General features: G+C 46.2%; 1 protein-coding gene across 2 annotated transcripts in view; it reads right to left on the bottom strand.

The window, feature by feature from the left end:
• vta1 (vesicle (multivesicular body) trafficking 1) overlaps window positions 1-14230 on the bottom strand; it is a 29231-nt gene extending 15001 nt beyond the window's left edge. For both annotated transcript variants that reach the window (XM_062411002.1, XM_062411004.1), the window contains exons 1-3: window positions 14048-14230; window positions 5748-5842; window positions 933-1060 (exon numbers count right to left, since the gene is read on the bottom strand). In XM_062411002.1, the coding sequence (XP_062266986.1) occupies window positions 933-1060; window positions 5748-5842; window positions 14048-14138 (314 nt within the window). In that variant the 5' untranslated portion in view covers window positions 14139-14230. The remainder of the gene's footprint in view (window positions 1-932; window positions 1061-5747; window positions 5843-14047) is intronic.
• Window positions 14231-14586: the final 356 nt, after the last annotated feature.

Here is a 14586-nt window from a genome sequence, read left to right as displayed (position 1 = left end):
TCAGGAAACAGTTTCCAGTTCATGGAGGAGAAACTGTGATTTTAAAACATTAACGTTATAACATCCGGTGGATTTGATCCAGTAAGACCTGATGCTTCAGGAGAAGCATGTGACAACTACACACAGGACTTTTCATCAGAGTTGTGTTAGTTGGTATCTTCTCACACAACAGGATGAAACACACTGTGTCTCAGTGTGAAGACGAGGATCGAGAGCGGATGGAAAAGTGTGGTGAGCAGCTCGGAGAGAAAAGAAGAGTCTGTGGTCTGAGGAGCGTTGAGCGCTGGATGAGTCATCATGTGAAACAAGACACAAACAGAAAGTCCTGAACTACAGGAGAAGATCTGCTGCTGTTCCAAAACCCTCCACACAAGTAGGGAGTGTTTGTGGAGCAGCAGCAGGTTGTCGGGTCCGACTCCTTCAAACAGGAACATGTGGGATCATCCAGGTGAGGGGTGGAGCCTGTAGAGCAGCTGGGGCGGAGCCTGTAGAGCAGCAGGAGGCGGGACATGACGTATAAACTCTGCTGTGAAAGATCAGTGTTGTTGTTTACAGCTCATCCACACCAGTCGGCCTCATCACCAGAAGATCTGGAATCTCCTCGTGTTTCCAAGATGAGGTCTTCTACGTGTCCGGCTCCTCTTCTTCATCCTGAGATGTTTGTGTTCTTCCAGTTTCATGTCACGTGTTAGAAACACAACTGACGGGGATGCTTCCAACACAGGTCTTGAAACGTGAACAAAGGTCAAACGGAGATTTCAGTGATCTCTGATGAGACCATGTGACCTTCACTCCGTCTGTTGCTAAGAGACTAAAAGGATTTGAAACAGAAAGTCTGACACGTGTGTGTTTGTGTGTGTGTGTGTGTGTGTGTGTATATTCTAAACGTAATCATAACATGTGATAAACAAGAGGAGGAGTCAGTCTCTTACTTGTGGAACCGCCCCCCCCGGTCCTCGTTGTCGGCGTAGATGAACATCTTCAAGGCGTAGTTTTCAATGTGGGCGTTGCCAACAACCTCCTGAGTGATGGAGTCATGGTCACTCATCTCCTTCTTCATCTGGAAAACACACACATTTAATACACAACTATTAATTACACAATTCATTATTGAAGACACACACAGACACTCACTCTCTATGTGTCTCACTCTCTGTGTGTCTCACTCTCTGTGTGTCTCACTCTCTGTGGGTCTCACTCTCTGTGGGTCTCACTCTCTGTGGGTCTCACTCTCTGTGTGTCTCTCACTCTCTGTGTCTCACTCTCTGTGGGTCTCACTCTCTGTGGGTCTCACTCTCTGTGTGGGTCTCACTCTCTGTGGGTCTCACTCTCTGTGGGTCTCACTCTCTGTGGGTCTCTCACTCTCTGTGGGTCTCACTCTCTGTGTCTCACTCTCTGTGGGTCTCACTCTCTGTGGGTCTCTCACTCTCTGTGTGTCTCACTCTCTGTGGGTCTCACTCTCTGTGGGTCTCACTCTCTGTGGGTCTCACTCTCTGTGGGTCTCACTCTCTGTGGGTCTCACTCTCTGTGGGTCTCACTCTCTGTGGGTCTCTCACTCTCTGTGTGTCTCACTCTCTGTGGGTCTCACTCTCTGTGGGTCTCACTCTCTGTGTGTCTCACTCTCTGTGGGTCTCACTCTCTGTGTCTCTCACTCTCTGTGTCTCACTCTCTGTGTCTCACTCTCTGTGTGTCTCACTCTCTGTGTGTCTCACTCTCTGTGGGTCTCACTCTCTGTGGGTCTCACTCTCTGTGTGTCTCACTCTCTGTGGGTCTCACTCTCTGTGGGTCTCACTCTCTGTGGGTCTCACTCTCTGTGGGTCTCTCACTCTCTGTGTGTCTCACTCTCTGTGGGTCTCACTCTCTGTGGGTCTCACTCTCTGTGGGTCTCACTCTCTGTGGGTCTCACTCTCTGTGGGTCTCACTCTCTGTGGGTCTCACTCACTCTGGGTCTCACTCTCTGTGGGTCTCACTCACTCTGGGTCTCACTCTGTGTGTCTCACTCTCTGTGTGTCTCACTCTGTGTCTCTCACTCTGTGTCTCTCACTCTCTGTGTCTCTCACTCTCTGTGTCTCTCACTCTCTGTGTCTCACTCTCTGTGTGTCTCACTCTCTGTGTCTCTCACTCTCTGTGGGTCTCTCACACTCTGTGGGTCTCACTCTCTGTGTGTCTCTCACTCTGTGTGTCTCACTCTCTGTGTGTCTCTCACTCTGTGTCTCTCACTCTGTGTCTCTCACTCTGTGTCTCTCACTCTGTGTCTCTCACTCTGTGTGTCTCACTCTCTGTGTCTCACTCTCTGTGTCTCTCACTCTCTGTGTCTCTCACTCTGTGTGTCTCTCACTCTCTGTGGGTCTCTCACACTCTGTGGGTCTCACTCTGTGTGTCTCACTCTCTGTGTCTCTCACTCTCTGTGTCTCTCACTCTGTGTGTCTCACTCTCTGTGTCTCTCACTCTGTGTCTCAGGTTTCTTGTTAAAATCACTCAGGCAAACAGCTGGTTGCTTCCAGCAGTAGGACCCTGACTGAATAGATACTCTGTTCACTGACTCAATCAGTGTGTGTGTGTGTGTGTGTGTGTGTGTGTGTCTGTGGCCCAGCACTCAACTACAACGGCCAACATCACATCTTGCAATATTAAAGAAAATGGAGAAAGAAGGATCCTGAATCCATCCATCCATCCATCCATCCATCCCCCCCGATCGGATCTGCACCAAAGATGACAGGCTGAAATGTCTTGAATTATCTCCATCACAGTAAAACAAGCACCTGGAAGCTGGAGACTGTATCATGACCACTTCAATTCACATCCTTATTTGATGATCAATGTATTTTTAGACATTAACTTTGTGACCACGCAGGCAGACCTCTAAATTGAGCAGCGTCTGATTTCCCTCTGTGCACGATATGACACAGATTTTTCAACAAGTGATTTTCCAACATCCCAGTGAGAGCAAAGCCTCGGAGAGTTGAGCCCGTGGTGGACGAGTGGAAAATAGAGTTAATGAGTCCAACATGTATTGTGTGTATGTGCCAGGTCATTGGGGAAAGAGAGAGAGAGGAGCTGATGTGGTTTGTTTCCCGACTCGCTCGCGCTGCACAGATGAGTCACAGCTTCTGGCAACAGCTCATAAAGAAGTGGAACATAGAAAAAACCTCCGGGTATCCCCGCGGTTCAGAAAGAAGAGAAGAGAAAAGACCTTTCAGAGTTTAATGTTTTACAGTTGCTTGCTTGTGCACGGATTAAATAATCAGGCTTCTTCGAGCGCGGCTGACAACTGAGTTATGAAACTTAACGTCTGTTCAAAGACGAATGTGGATCCAATTTATTCTTTTTTTATTTGGACAAACTAATTTCAAGTCTGTGTTAACAAATAAAAGCTCTGAAATGGAAGAATGTAAAAAGTTAAGTATATATTATAAATACAAGTTGTGACCCTATGTTAACGGCTGTAACCAGAGCTGAACCAGCTTTTATAGCCTGGGTCAACGTGCCAGTGACCCCCCCCCCCCCCCCCCCCCCCGGTTCATGTGTGCACGCTCCTGAATAACATTAAAATGGCAACAGGTGACTTTCTTCTTAATTTACACTTAATTCACAAGCTTTGGATGAAGAGGACAAGATAACAGAAACAAGATCTAGTTCTTCCTGGAGGATGATTGGGTTCCTCCTTACAGACGATGAGGTGAGAAGCTCAGAGACTCAAACCCGAGAGCAGCGCTACTTCAACACCATTTACTACACAACTATATTTACTATAACCAGCTTCTTTCTTAGATTGATTAACTGACCTGGTCCAGAAGGTGGAAGAAGGAAAAGGTTCAGTCCGATGCTTTGGATATTTTACCAACACAGTTAGACTAAATATTAGAAAGTATAAATTGAGCAGCACAAACTGGCACCTCCGATTAAAGGTTTAAAACATTTAACATCATATTTCAAAATGCACACGCAGCAATAAGCTAATATCTAAATAACAACGGGAGGCGTCATCTGCAGCGGAATAAAATACAAACATGTGCATTTAATAAAAATAACCAACAGGAAACCAACACAAGCTACAGAAAACACACAAACATCAAAGCAGCGGATGTGAGTCCGGCTTAGAGAGTGTGTGTGTGTGTGTGTGTGTGTGTGTGTGTCAGTAATGAAGATCTCCGGAGCCTCTGTTAAACCTGGCTCCAGGGAGCAGCTGTGTGAGTGTGTACATGTTTTCGTCTCTGTCCCCCGTGTGCTTTAATTGTCTCTGAGCGATCGATAAACTACAGAGGCGGTGGACTAGTGGCAGAAACTTGGACTATGGGCAGAGAAGGTCTCTGGTTCGTCTCTGGTTCGACTCCACGGAGAGACAACAAAAGACGAACCTGGATTGATCTGTCCAAAAATCCAAGAGTCTCCCTACCCTGTCTAGTGCCCCTGAGCAAGGCACCTGAGCAAGGCACCTTACTCCCCCAACATCTGCTCCCCGAGCGCCGTACATGGTCGCTCACTGCTCTGTGTGTCCTGCACCAGATGGGTCAAAAGCAGAGGTTACATTTACCTACCATTGCATGAGTGTGTTGTGCATGTGTTTGGTGTAAATAAACATATCTTAATCTTAATCTTAATCAAGAAATGACGTTGAGACATCTTGGATCCCAGCGCTGCCATCTAGTGCCCATGTGGTGGGTTGCAGTGGTGATCGTGGAGTGTAGCTGTGGTGCCAAGGCCAATCAAGAGGCAGCCATAGCTGTCAATCATGACGCCTGTCTTTATATCATCACATAACTAATTAAAAGCAAACTTATTAGAAACATGAACACACATCAGTGCCTGCAGCCAGCCCCCAGGGAGCCGTCATCCGCTCCATCTGCAGTGAGATTACATGTCTCGTTCAGGATCAACACCATTTGCGTGTATGGGACCAGTGAGTCGTCTTCCGGTCCTCCAGGTCTCATTTGTTTGACTCCCGTGGGGACTCTCCATCCCATCTGTCTGCCTCCTTCATCATAACAACCCTATAAAAACTAATTAGTGTTGCCCCTGTTGAGAGCAGCGTACTTTGTGAGAGTGTGTCGGATGAAAGCTGCGACCTCGACCAGCTTGAAAGCTTTTAACAGACTATATGCACTTGAAAGGCTGAAGAACTAGAGGAAACTAGTTGAAGCTTGAATCAACGTGCACGGTAGAAGTATCGCATCAGACGGCAAAAACTACAAAAAACGCTGTTTCATGTGCCAAGCATTCACCCCCTAATGTCGATGTGTTCCCCCGATCAGATCGAGCCCTGATGCCCTCGATGATCAATTCAAAGAAATTAAGATAATTTTTATTAATTAACGATGTTTACCTGTTATCGTGCAGCCTTCATGAAGTGTCATGTGCGCTGGATTGTACCTGATAGTCATTGCGGTTATCAGAAATAAGAGAAACTGAGGTTTAACATGACAAATATCAGGTGTATGGGATTTTTCTCTTTTATTATAAGATTCAAAACTATTTCTTGCAGCGTCTAACCCGAGTGAACTGAGAAAAACATGTTTTCCCCAGACCTTCGACCGCTGAAATCTCATCAGTTAAAATATAGAATATTCCCTTCAATCAGACAGACGTGATGATGAATGATATTCTACAGGGATTAAGGGCCCGGGGGATTTTTTTTTATTGAAGTCCTTAAAAGTCCTTAAAATGCTGAATCTAGAGTACTGGTCCCTCCACAACACCAGGGGACACCACACAGGGAGAACTGGGGCTGAAGTGAAGTGGGAACTTACCGACTCCAGCTGGTCCATGAGTTTGATCAGGAACTTTCGGCACTCTGGTGTTTTACTGTCCAGCTTCATGCCCGACTGCATAGCATAGAGACGACCTGCAGGGGGGGACAAGAGGGGGGAGACGGTGAGGAGATGAAAGGTGACGAGGACGAGACGTCTCTTTTACTGCTCAGTAAAAAAACACTCCTCTCCAGCCTGGTTCAAACGCAGAGTCATGTGGAGAATCATATACAGGGGTGAATATTTCACAACAAGCCGTGGATGTTGTCTTCTCCTCAGCCGGAGTTCAAACACGAAGACGCAGCGGAGACGGAGGAAGGTCAAAGACTTCCACCCAAGCTGGGACAGGCCTCAGGGTTCAGAGAAGAGCCTGAACCTCAGCTCCCACATCCCTCATCGGTCACATCCCCTCACGACCTTCAGGTGTCAGAGAACTGAGGCTCCGCCCACATCACTTTGTTTTAAAACATCACTGATACTATGGTAACGTCCGGCGTCCACACTACCTCAGGATTTTCAAAAATCTGAGACTTTTGTAAACGTTGTAGTTTAAAGCTCTGGGGTTGTGTTCTAGTTTGGATGAACAGAAACTGAGACTTTAGTAAATGAAGACGCAGACGTTCTCTTCCTGATTGGTTCTCATCAGTCACATGACTCGACTACAAGCGGTGAATACAAAGCATCGCTAACACTTCCTGTCAGTGACACTTCCTGTCAGCAGCATTTCCTGCCTGTAGCACTTCCTTCTGGTAGCACTTCCTGTCAGTAGCATAGATGTATATATAAAGGCTAGATGTCTCACGTCCGCACATGGCAGCCATCTTGCCACAGGCAGCTCTCCCACCCATAACATTGTGTTAGTAGTGGTACATGTACTTTTTAGATAAAAAAAAGTAATTCTTGATCTTTATTTGTAAAGGGAAATCTTGTACCTATATAGAACATTATTCTATTTTTTATAACTACATCTCTGACGTTTGTAACAAACCGAACCGTTTAAAAATCGATTGAGAATTTAGCAAGTTATGGTTATTTCAAAAGTACGAACCACTACAACACAATGTTATGGGTGGGCGAGCTGCCTGTGGCAAGATGGCCGCCATGTGCGGACGTTCAACTCCGTTGGCCGAGACATCTAGACTTTATAAATATCTATGGTCAGTAGCACTTCCTGTCGGCAGCACTTCGTGTCGGTAGCACTTCCTGTCAGTAGCACTTCCTTTCGGCAGCACTTCCTGTCGGTAACACTTCCTGTCAGTAGCCCTTCCTATGGTTTCAGGTCTGTTGATGTGGACCAGAGACTTTATTTAACTTGGAAGACATGAAAGCTACTGAGGGTTAGCAGACATTAAATACATGTTTAAAGAGCTTTCTGTGGGTTCAGCTCGTTCTTCTCTCTCTGATGTTTGTTCAAGTTTCTGATCAGCTTGGTTTGAATCCGTTATTTGATATAAAAACAGGCTGAGAAGTGTTGATTGACAGCTGAGCCTGAGAAGAGCTGCAGAGTGAAACCACAGAGAAGCTCCTCATACGTCCTGACCTGTTTCCTCTTGAGGGCTGAGATGGACGGACTGTACCAGAGAGGTTTATAAAGGAGGACAGTGTGAACTGTCTCCTCCTTGGTGGATTGGAGTGTTATTCAAATTTGTACAGACCCTATCAAAAATATTTTCAGCTACTTTTACACAATGAGAAAACCCACGTTTGGTTGCTGAGCATCACTGTCCTGCAGAGCATCAAGGAACAATGTCCCACTTCACAGAGCAGACTGGTGATGGTGGTGATGGTGGGGGTGTACCCTCCAGGGTGAGACTCATGCAGCCATGAACTCACCGAGGCAGTTAACCAGTCAGTGCAGAGAGACTTGCAGCAGCTTGAGCAGCAGGCAGCAAGAAGGTCCGTCAGTCCATCAGTGACAAAGACGTCCTTTGTTCAGTCTCACACTGCAGCATTCACTTCAGCTGCGACACACACGACTGATGACAGGACATGAAGACGCCACAGGGACAACACAGACACATCCCAGAAGGGGAGACCAGGACCCTGGAGCTCCCCTGGTGGCCGGTTGCAGTATCAGTGGTGAACCTCATCCATGACGGGTGGTTTATTGGTCAGACCTTGAAACCACAACTCCTCATTACTGCACAGACCTTGTCACCACTAGATGGCAGTGAAGGTCATTAAAGGTAACTGTGTTTTGTTCTCATTGTTCAAGTATTCACAACAATATAATAAAACAAGTAACTGGAAAGTCACTGGGTAGAGGTCACACCTCCGCCAAGGCCCAACAGTCCTTGAACTCAATCAGGGGCCATCAATCACACAATATAAGATCTCTACACATGATGTCTGCCCTAAAGATCCATGAATAATTCTCTGAGAAATCAACAAAGATATTGAACAACATTATCTCCAAAATAAAGATCAGTTCTTCCCCGACACGTCCCGCTTCCTTCCACCAAGTTTCAATCAATCAAACAATTGAACAGACTGGTTTAAACACGATTACCTCCTTGGTGGAAATATGAGATCGAAGAAGAAGAAGAAGAAGAAGTGCTTGAAGTGATTTACAGTTCAAAAATCTGATCATATCAGCAAACGAATGTAAATGTCTATAAAAGAATGTTATCAGACAACATGATAATCGTTGTGGCTTTAATTATAATATCCGTTCCTCATCTCTGTATTAACATGGACCTGTCATTTGACTTGTGATGGTTCCCAGTGAATAACGTTTGTCTTCCTCCTGCTGCTCTGTCACGTTCAGCAGAGGTGAAAGTGGCCATAAGAAGCATCAGGCTGTTATTTACACAGATTACCGGGTCTCTGGTGACTCCCCCCCCCCCGCACCACTTTCCTGCCGCCGTGTTTCCACTACTTGCGACTGCGTCTGAAATCGCTCAGGACCCTGAATCGATGACGAGCTGCTCCGGTGACAGACTGATGCTGCTGCTGTGTACACAGAGAAAGAGGAGCTGTGGGGGTGATGAAGGATGTTCCCTCCTAACCTTCCACTGAAGCTGTCACATTGGGTCTCAACAGTAGAATACAGACACTGAAGAACAACAGTTAAACAGCACCTGAAGCGATCGGTTATTTTCACTCTCTGTACCGCGACCGAGCAAAAACATCCGCTCACACACCAGTCACACAAAACCACAGGTCCCAGTCCGGGTCCAGGGTTTTCATGCACCTGATCCTTTTGGCTCTGGAGAATGAGACGCAAACAGAAAACCACTTAAGGGACTTTTTGCTCCTAAAAGGTTTTTTTCCAGGATGGGATTACCGGCTAGTGTCCAACCCTCAGCCGTTCCTGGTTGATTTGTTATGACATGTTTTCATTGGGTCGCACATCACAATCAAAAACAATTACTGCTCGAGAGGGGTCGCCGCGGCACAACCGAGAAGGTAATTGCACAAGAATCAGTACGAGTGTGGAGCTCAGCGGAGGCTGCCGAGCTTTGAGCCCTGACACGGTTTTCATTGTGCAAACAATAATCTAAGGCTGCATTTTGTTTATTATTGACATATGTGCATCACAACTAATATCCCAATCGAGTGGATGTGATGAGCGCCTCCCTCATCTGTGTGACCGGCCCAGTGGGGCTCAGTAAGAAAACATGTTTGACAAAGAAGAATTATCACCGACTGCTGGCGGAGAGCCAACGCTTCACCACCGCTTAGACGTCGGTGATGAAGAGTCGGTGGAGGAGGAGTCGCTCTGTCACACCAACCACAAAGAGGATATTATGGAGGCTGTCAGCTCGGCTGTGTGAGAGTTGCATCACTGTCACACGCAGCTCAGCTATAACGGGTGTTTGATAACAGCCCAGTGCGAAGGGAGGACAGTCAGAATATGACAAAACATGAGAATAAAAAAATTAAAAACCTGAGTCGTAAGCTGATGTTTAATGACTTATGTTAATTAGAAGATATTAAGCAACAAGTCAGTGTTCGGCCAGCAGCAAACTCAGCTGTGACTTGTTTTCCCACAGAGGTAATTAGGAAAAAGCTCTGAATGAAAAACTGAATTCCTCTGTGGCTGCCTCCACCAACCTGTGCAGATTCAGTGGCTTTAATCACTGTGACCTTTGACCCCTGAAATCTAATCAGTTCATCTTTTAATCCCAGTGAAAACTTGTCAAAATATGAAGAAACTCCTTGAGGACTAAAGCCTCTATGTAAGGTCACTGTGACCTTGATCTTTGACCACCAAATTCTGATTAGTTATTCCTCGAGTCCCTCGAGTTTCAGTCAAAAGACAGTCCCACGAGGCGTCCTTGAGATTTTGAGTTCATAAGAATGGGAGGGACGGACAGACAACCTGAGACATGATGCCTCCAGGCGCTGGGCGTCTCTGGCTTGAAGGCATTAAACACAGAGTGTTTCAATTGGACTCCATATGCAAGAAGAATTACAGCCCCGCAGCTGAACGCCTCAGGGAACTGAGGAAAGTAAACTCCTCGGAAAGTTGCTGAGAAGTTTGGGCCACGATGCTCGTGAGCAGAAGACAGGAGGGTGTAGGAGTGGAGGGAGTAAAAACTGTGCAAACAGCCTGTTAAGACACGTGGGCTGCACTTGAATTCATTTGAACAAATTATTTGTCTAATTTCATTCCAGCTTAATTTCAGAGACAGAGAGTTCCTGCTCCAAGTCCAGTGGGAGAAGGAGGGGAGGTCAGATTTACTCATCAGTGAGGTCTGGAACAAAACTCATTACTTTTACAGCAACTACCTAAAACGACAGGAACCATCTTTATGACATTTATGTAATTTCTACTTAGATCTTTTAGTTTGGTCCCATCGGCTAACATGGAGGAGGTGGGGTTATGACAGGTATGGCAGCCAGCCACCAGAGGGCGATCATGATGTTTTGGCTTCACTTTGAGGAGCTTATCTATCATTCCTTCTATAATAACACTCTCTAGGTGACCACTGCCACAGAGAACCAGACGAGTTGCATGAATCAAGCCGAATAGAAACAAACACATTTCAAGTAGAAGTCAGGACTCAGTCCGGTGGGGGGGCCGTGTTCAGTCCCACAGCTCATTTATAACGATCCAATCTGTGTAAAGGGTTTGTAATGCTGCCAGACAGCATCAGCCAGGGAGCTAATGATGATTCATGCTGCTTCATTACAGCCGAACAATCACGGCTCTGACTCAACCCTCTACTGATCGGCCTGTTCTGAAGTGGAGGTGAAATACTGTGCAGCGTTAGCCGGCTAATTCAGACAGGGCTGCTGAGGCCCGGTGCTGGCGACCGGTCAAACCAAGGACTGACGCCGTGTGTGAACTGAATCTGATGAAGACCACGACCACACTACCCTGGAGTTTTCAACCTGAAACAGCAGCGTTTACAGAAGTCTCAGCTCAAGAAGCTGGAAAACTGAAACGTGTGGATGGAGCTGGAATATCAGGCTTTTCACAGAGACTGCACCTGGTAGGATGTCCAATCAGTTTGGGTTCGATGTGTAAAATATATAAAAATAATGTTAACGATCACATTATCTCTGGGTGTCCAAGATATTCTGACTTTATTGTTGTGAGGGTAAGAGGCTGTAATTCTCAATGGAAGTAGAATGGAAACAAATACTGCAAAGATTACACTTGATTCATTTTCAATTTTTCTGTTCAGCTGTAGAACTCCTGGAGACATTCACTTAAAACTTCTTTCTGTAACATGAAGCATGAACACAGCAGCTTCCTGCCGTCCGGCCCCACAAACACACACAGACACAGTTACACACATAGTCACAGACGCACACAGACTCACACAGACTCACACAGACTCACACAGACTCACACAGACTCACACAGACGCATGGTGCTGCTGACCTCCAGTGGTTTGCCTGGATCACTGGTCCACCTCAGATTTCACTGTGTCCTCTAACAGAAGTGCTCACACACTTAGAAGTGTCAGATTCTGTTGTTTAATGTACGAAGCCAGTGTCATGTCTGAATTGTCCGAAGCCACTTTGCAGATTAAAAGTCGTCAGAAGGCTCATTAAACCTACCAGAAGACTTGAAGTTAAACCTGTTAGGTGCTACACACTAAGCCAGCTCCACACTTACTCCATCAGCCGCCTCTGGTCTCTGGCATTAAAACAATCCTGGTCTGATCCCTGGTTCTGCTCATTATCCACATAATCCGTCTAAATCCCAGTTGCAAAGACATCACAGCGGCAAAGCAAAACAGAAACTGGGTCCAAACAACCTCAACAACCCAGTCACTGTAAATTAAACCTGTGCCTTCAAGAGGTCTCTGCATTCCTGTCTGTAGGACACAACTGGACAAAGACGCCTCTCAGCTGGTTTTTGTCAAACTCGCACCTTTTGACCCGACCACATTGTGGTGAGCGATTTGTCAGGAGTACCAGGTTGGGGTGAGGGTGAGGATGAGGTCTGTAACACACAACATACGTTTCATGTCCGCCAAGAAAACCACCTTTTTTACGACGACCACTTCTAAATCAACCTAAAACCATCGTCACTGTGTGTTTGCTCTGACCTTGAGGAAACTGAGGTTGATTCATTTAAATCACAGCTTATGAAGGTAATATGGAAACCTGCAGTCGGCCAAGTCCACATCATTCAAACCAGAGCAGCAGGTCTAACTCACATCTGACAAGTTGCTGCTGCAGCTTCGTGTCTGAAGTGAGGTTTTATCAACACGTTCAGGCTCATTTAGATATTAGTCTCTTGAACAGTGGATCTCTCCCCCGCAGGTTGTTAGACAAAAACACACACATGCATTCATGGAGAGTTAGGAAATAATTAGTTAATATTTCTATGTTTAGAAATCCTTTAGCTGAGGTTGTATGTATTCTAGAGACATGAAGCACTTGAAGTAAAAATACAAATGTAGACACTGGAGGAACCTTTCATCTGCAGAGGTCAGAGGTTTCAAGCACAAGGTCACAGATCTAATAAATAAATCATATTAATACAGGCACCATCATTTTGTTAATTAGACATGAACACATTTTTTAAAACTTGTTTTACAGCAGGAACTCCTCTGAGCATTTCCACAACCATCTGATCAATGTGGCTGTTAAACTGACCAGATGTCGGAAAAGGAAAATCCAGAGCAAAACGACAAGAGGAAATTGGTTGTGTGTAATCATAGGTTTGTCAGGACGACCAGACAACACCACACACAACTGTGTCAGGAACACAATTCACACACACCCACACCCACACAATCACCCTCCTCCCTGTCTCATCCGTTTCCCAGCAGGCCCTTTGCCTCTCGCTCACTCTTGCCACCCTGTCATCTGCAGCCAATCAGGAAGCAGTCCAGAGCCATGCTGAGTCTGTGATTGGTTAGCTGAATGACCGTTTCCAGGAACACAGAATAATGACCATCTAACCTGCAGCTGATCAGCTCACATCTCTGTCCTGTCCAATTAAACTCACTGGAGGAAGACCCAGCAACCTAATGGACTCAAAACAACTGAGATCTAAATAAGAATAAATAAATCTTACTTTTGTCAAACTACATGTTTTGCTGTTCACCAGAAGTCAGTGGCTCCTCCTTGTTTCTCTACATTAGCCGCCACTAGCTTAGCACAGCAGAATCACCACCATCCATTTCCCTTCAGTGTAGATAGATGGATAGATAGATAGATGGATACTTTATTAATCCCGTGTAGATCTGAAAGTGAGCACAGCTCTTCAGATTGATGGCTAGTGGCCGGGCCCCGCCCCCCTGGGATTACAGGGTCATAACTTTATATAAGATGAAAGTTTATTGATCTCTTCTCCAGCAGCAGACAGGTGAGAAGGAGGTCCACAGATAGAAGACATGACACAGAGACACTCTGAGACAACAAGTGTTTCCTCATCATGTAGTTTCCATGTGATCCACACCTGTGGACGTGCTGCTGCTGACTCACTGGGTGCAGCTCATTCTTTACTGGTGACATGTCTGACTCGGGAGGACGTCAGACGTCAGAAGGGGACGTTCACCGGACAGGGACCGTCTGTCTCCGTCCTCTGGGACCTCAGAGAGTAAACCTCCACACTGACAGGTCAAGTTAGAGCACGGCTGATGGACGAGTCCTCACATACATGTCTTCCTCATGAAGTTAGTTTGTCCCGGGTTAAACCCTGAAGTGACCCTGTCTCATTAAGAACATGTCCCTCCATGTCCCACCATGTCCCTCACTGTCCCTCCATGTCCCACCCTGTCCCCCTCTGTGAGCAGCCCTGTCTCCGCTGTAGAGGCTAAGCTAGCAGCTGACAGCCCAGGTAAACAAAGCTAACACGGATGCTAACAGTAGCCGTGGCTAACACTCACAGTAGTACGCCACCACCGGGTCCCGGGCCTCGTGCTCCTGGGCGGTTCGGAGGTGGTGCTGGATGGAGCGGAGCTGAGCCGGTAGAGCCATGACTGCGGAGCCGTCACCGGAGCGTTCACCGGAGAGTTCACCGGAGAGACACGGGCTGCTAGCTGTTGTTAGCAAGAAGTGAGTCTGTCACTTCCGCGTGTTTGTCCAATAGGAGCGGCCGCCTACACGGGACAGGTGACGTCACGGCTGCCTCCCTCGCTTTAATATTTAGACTAAAGTTTTTACTTTAATCTGTGACGATGAAGGTTTAATTGAAACATTTAAAAAAATAATTAAATAAATAATATTTATTCTTTAACCCATAGGACAATACCGTGAAATGTTCAACACAGACTCCTAAAGCCCAGCATTATATTATTATTAATAATTTGAATCATAATATTTACAAAAATAATTATTGATACGAATGCTACAGGAAGTTTATGTTGATCATAAATTCAAACTAGTCCGGTGGCCACATTAGCACATCTGAGACACGTCAGACTCA

The sequence above is a fragment of the Platichthys flesus genome, chromosome 18, assembly GCF_949316205.1.
Source record: "Platichthys flesus chromosome 18, fPlaFle2.1, whole genome shotgun sequence".
NCBI lineage: Eukaryota > Metazoa > Chordata > Actinopteri > Pleuronectiformes > Pleuronectidae > Platichthys > Platichthys flesus.
This window is presented reverse-complemented; position numbering and strand designations above follow the sequence as displayed.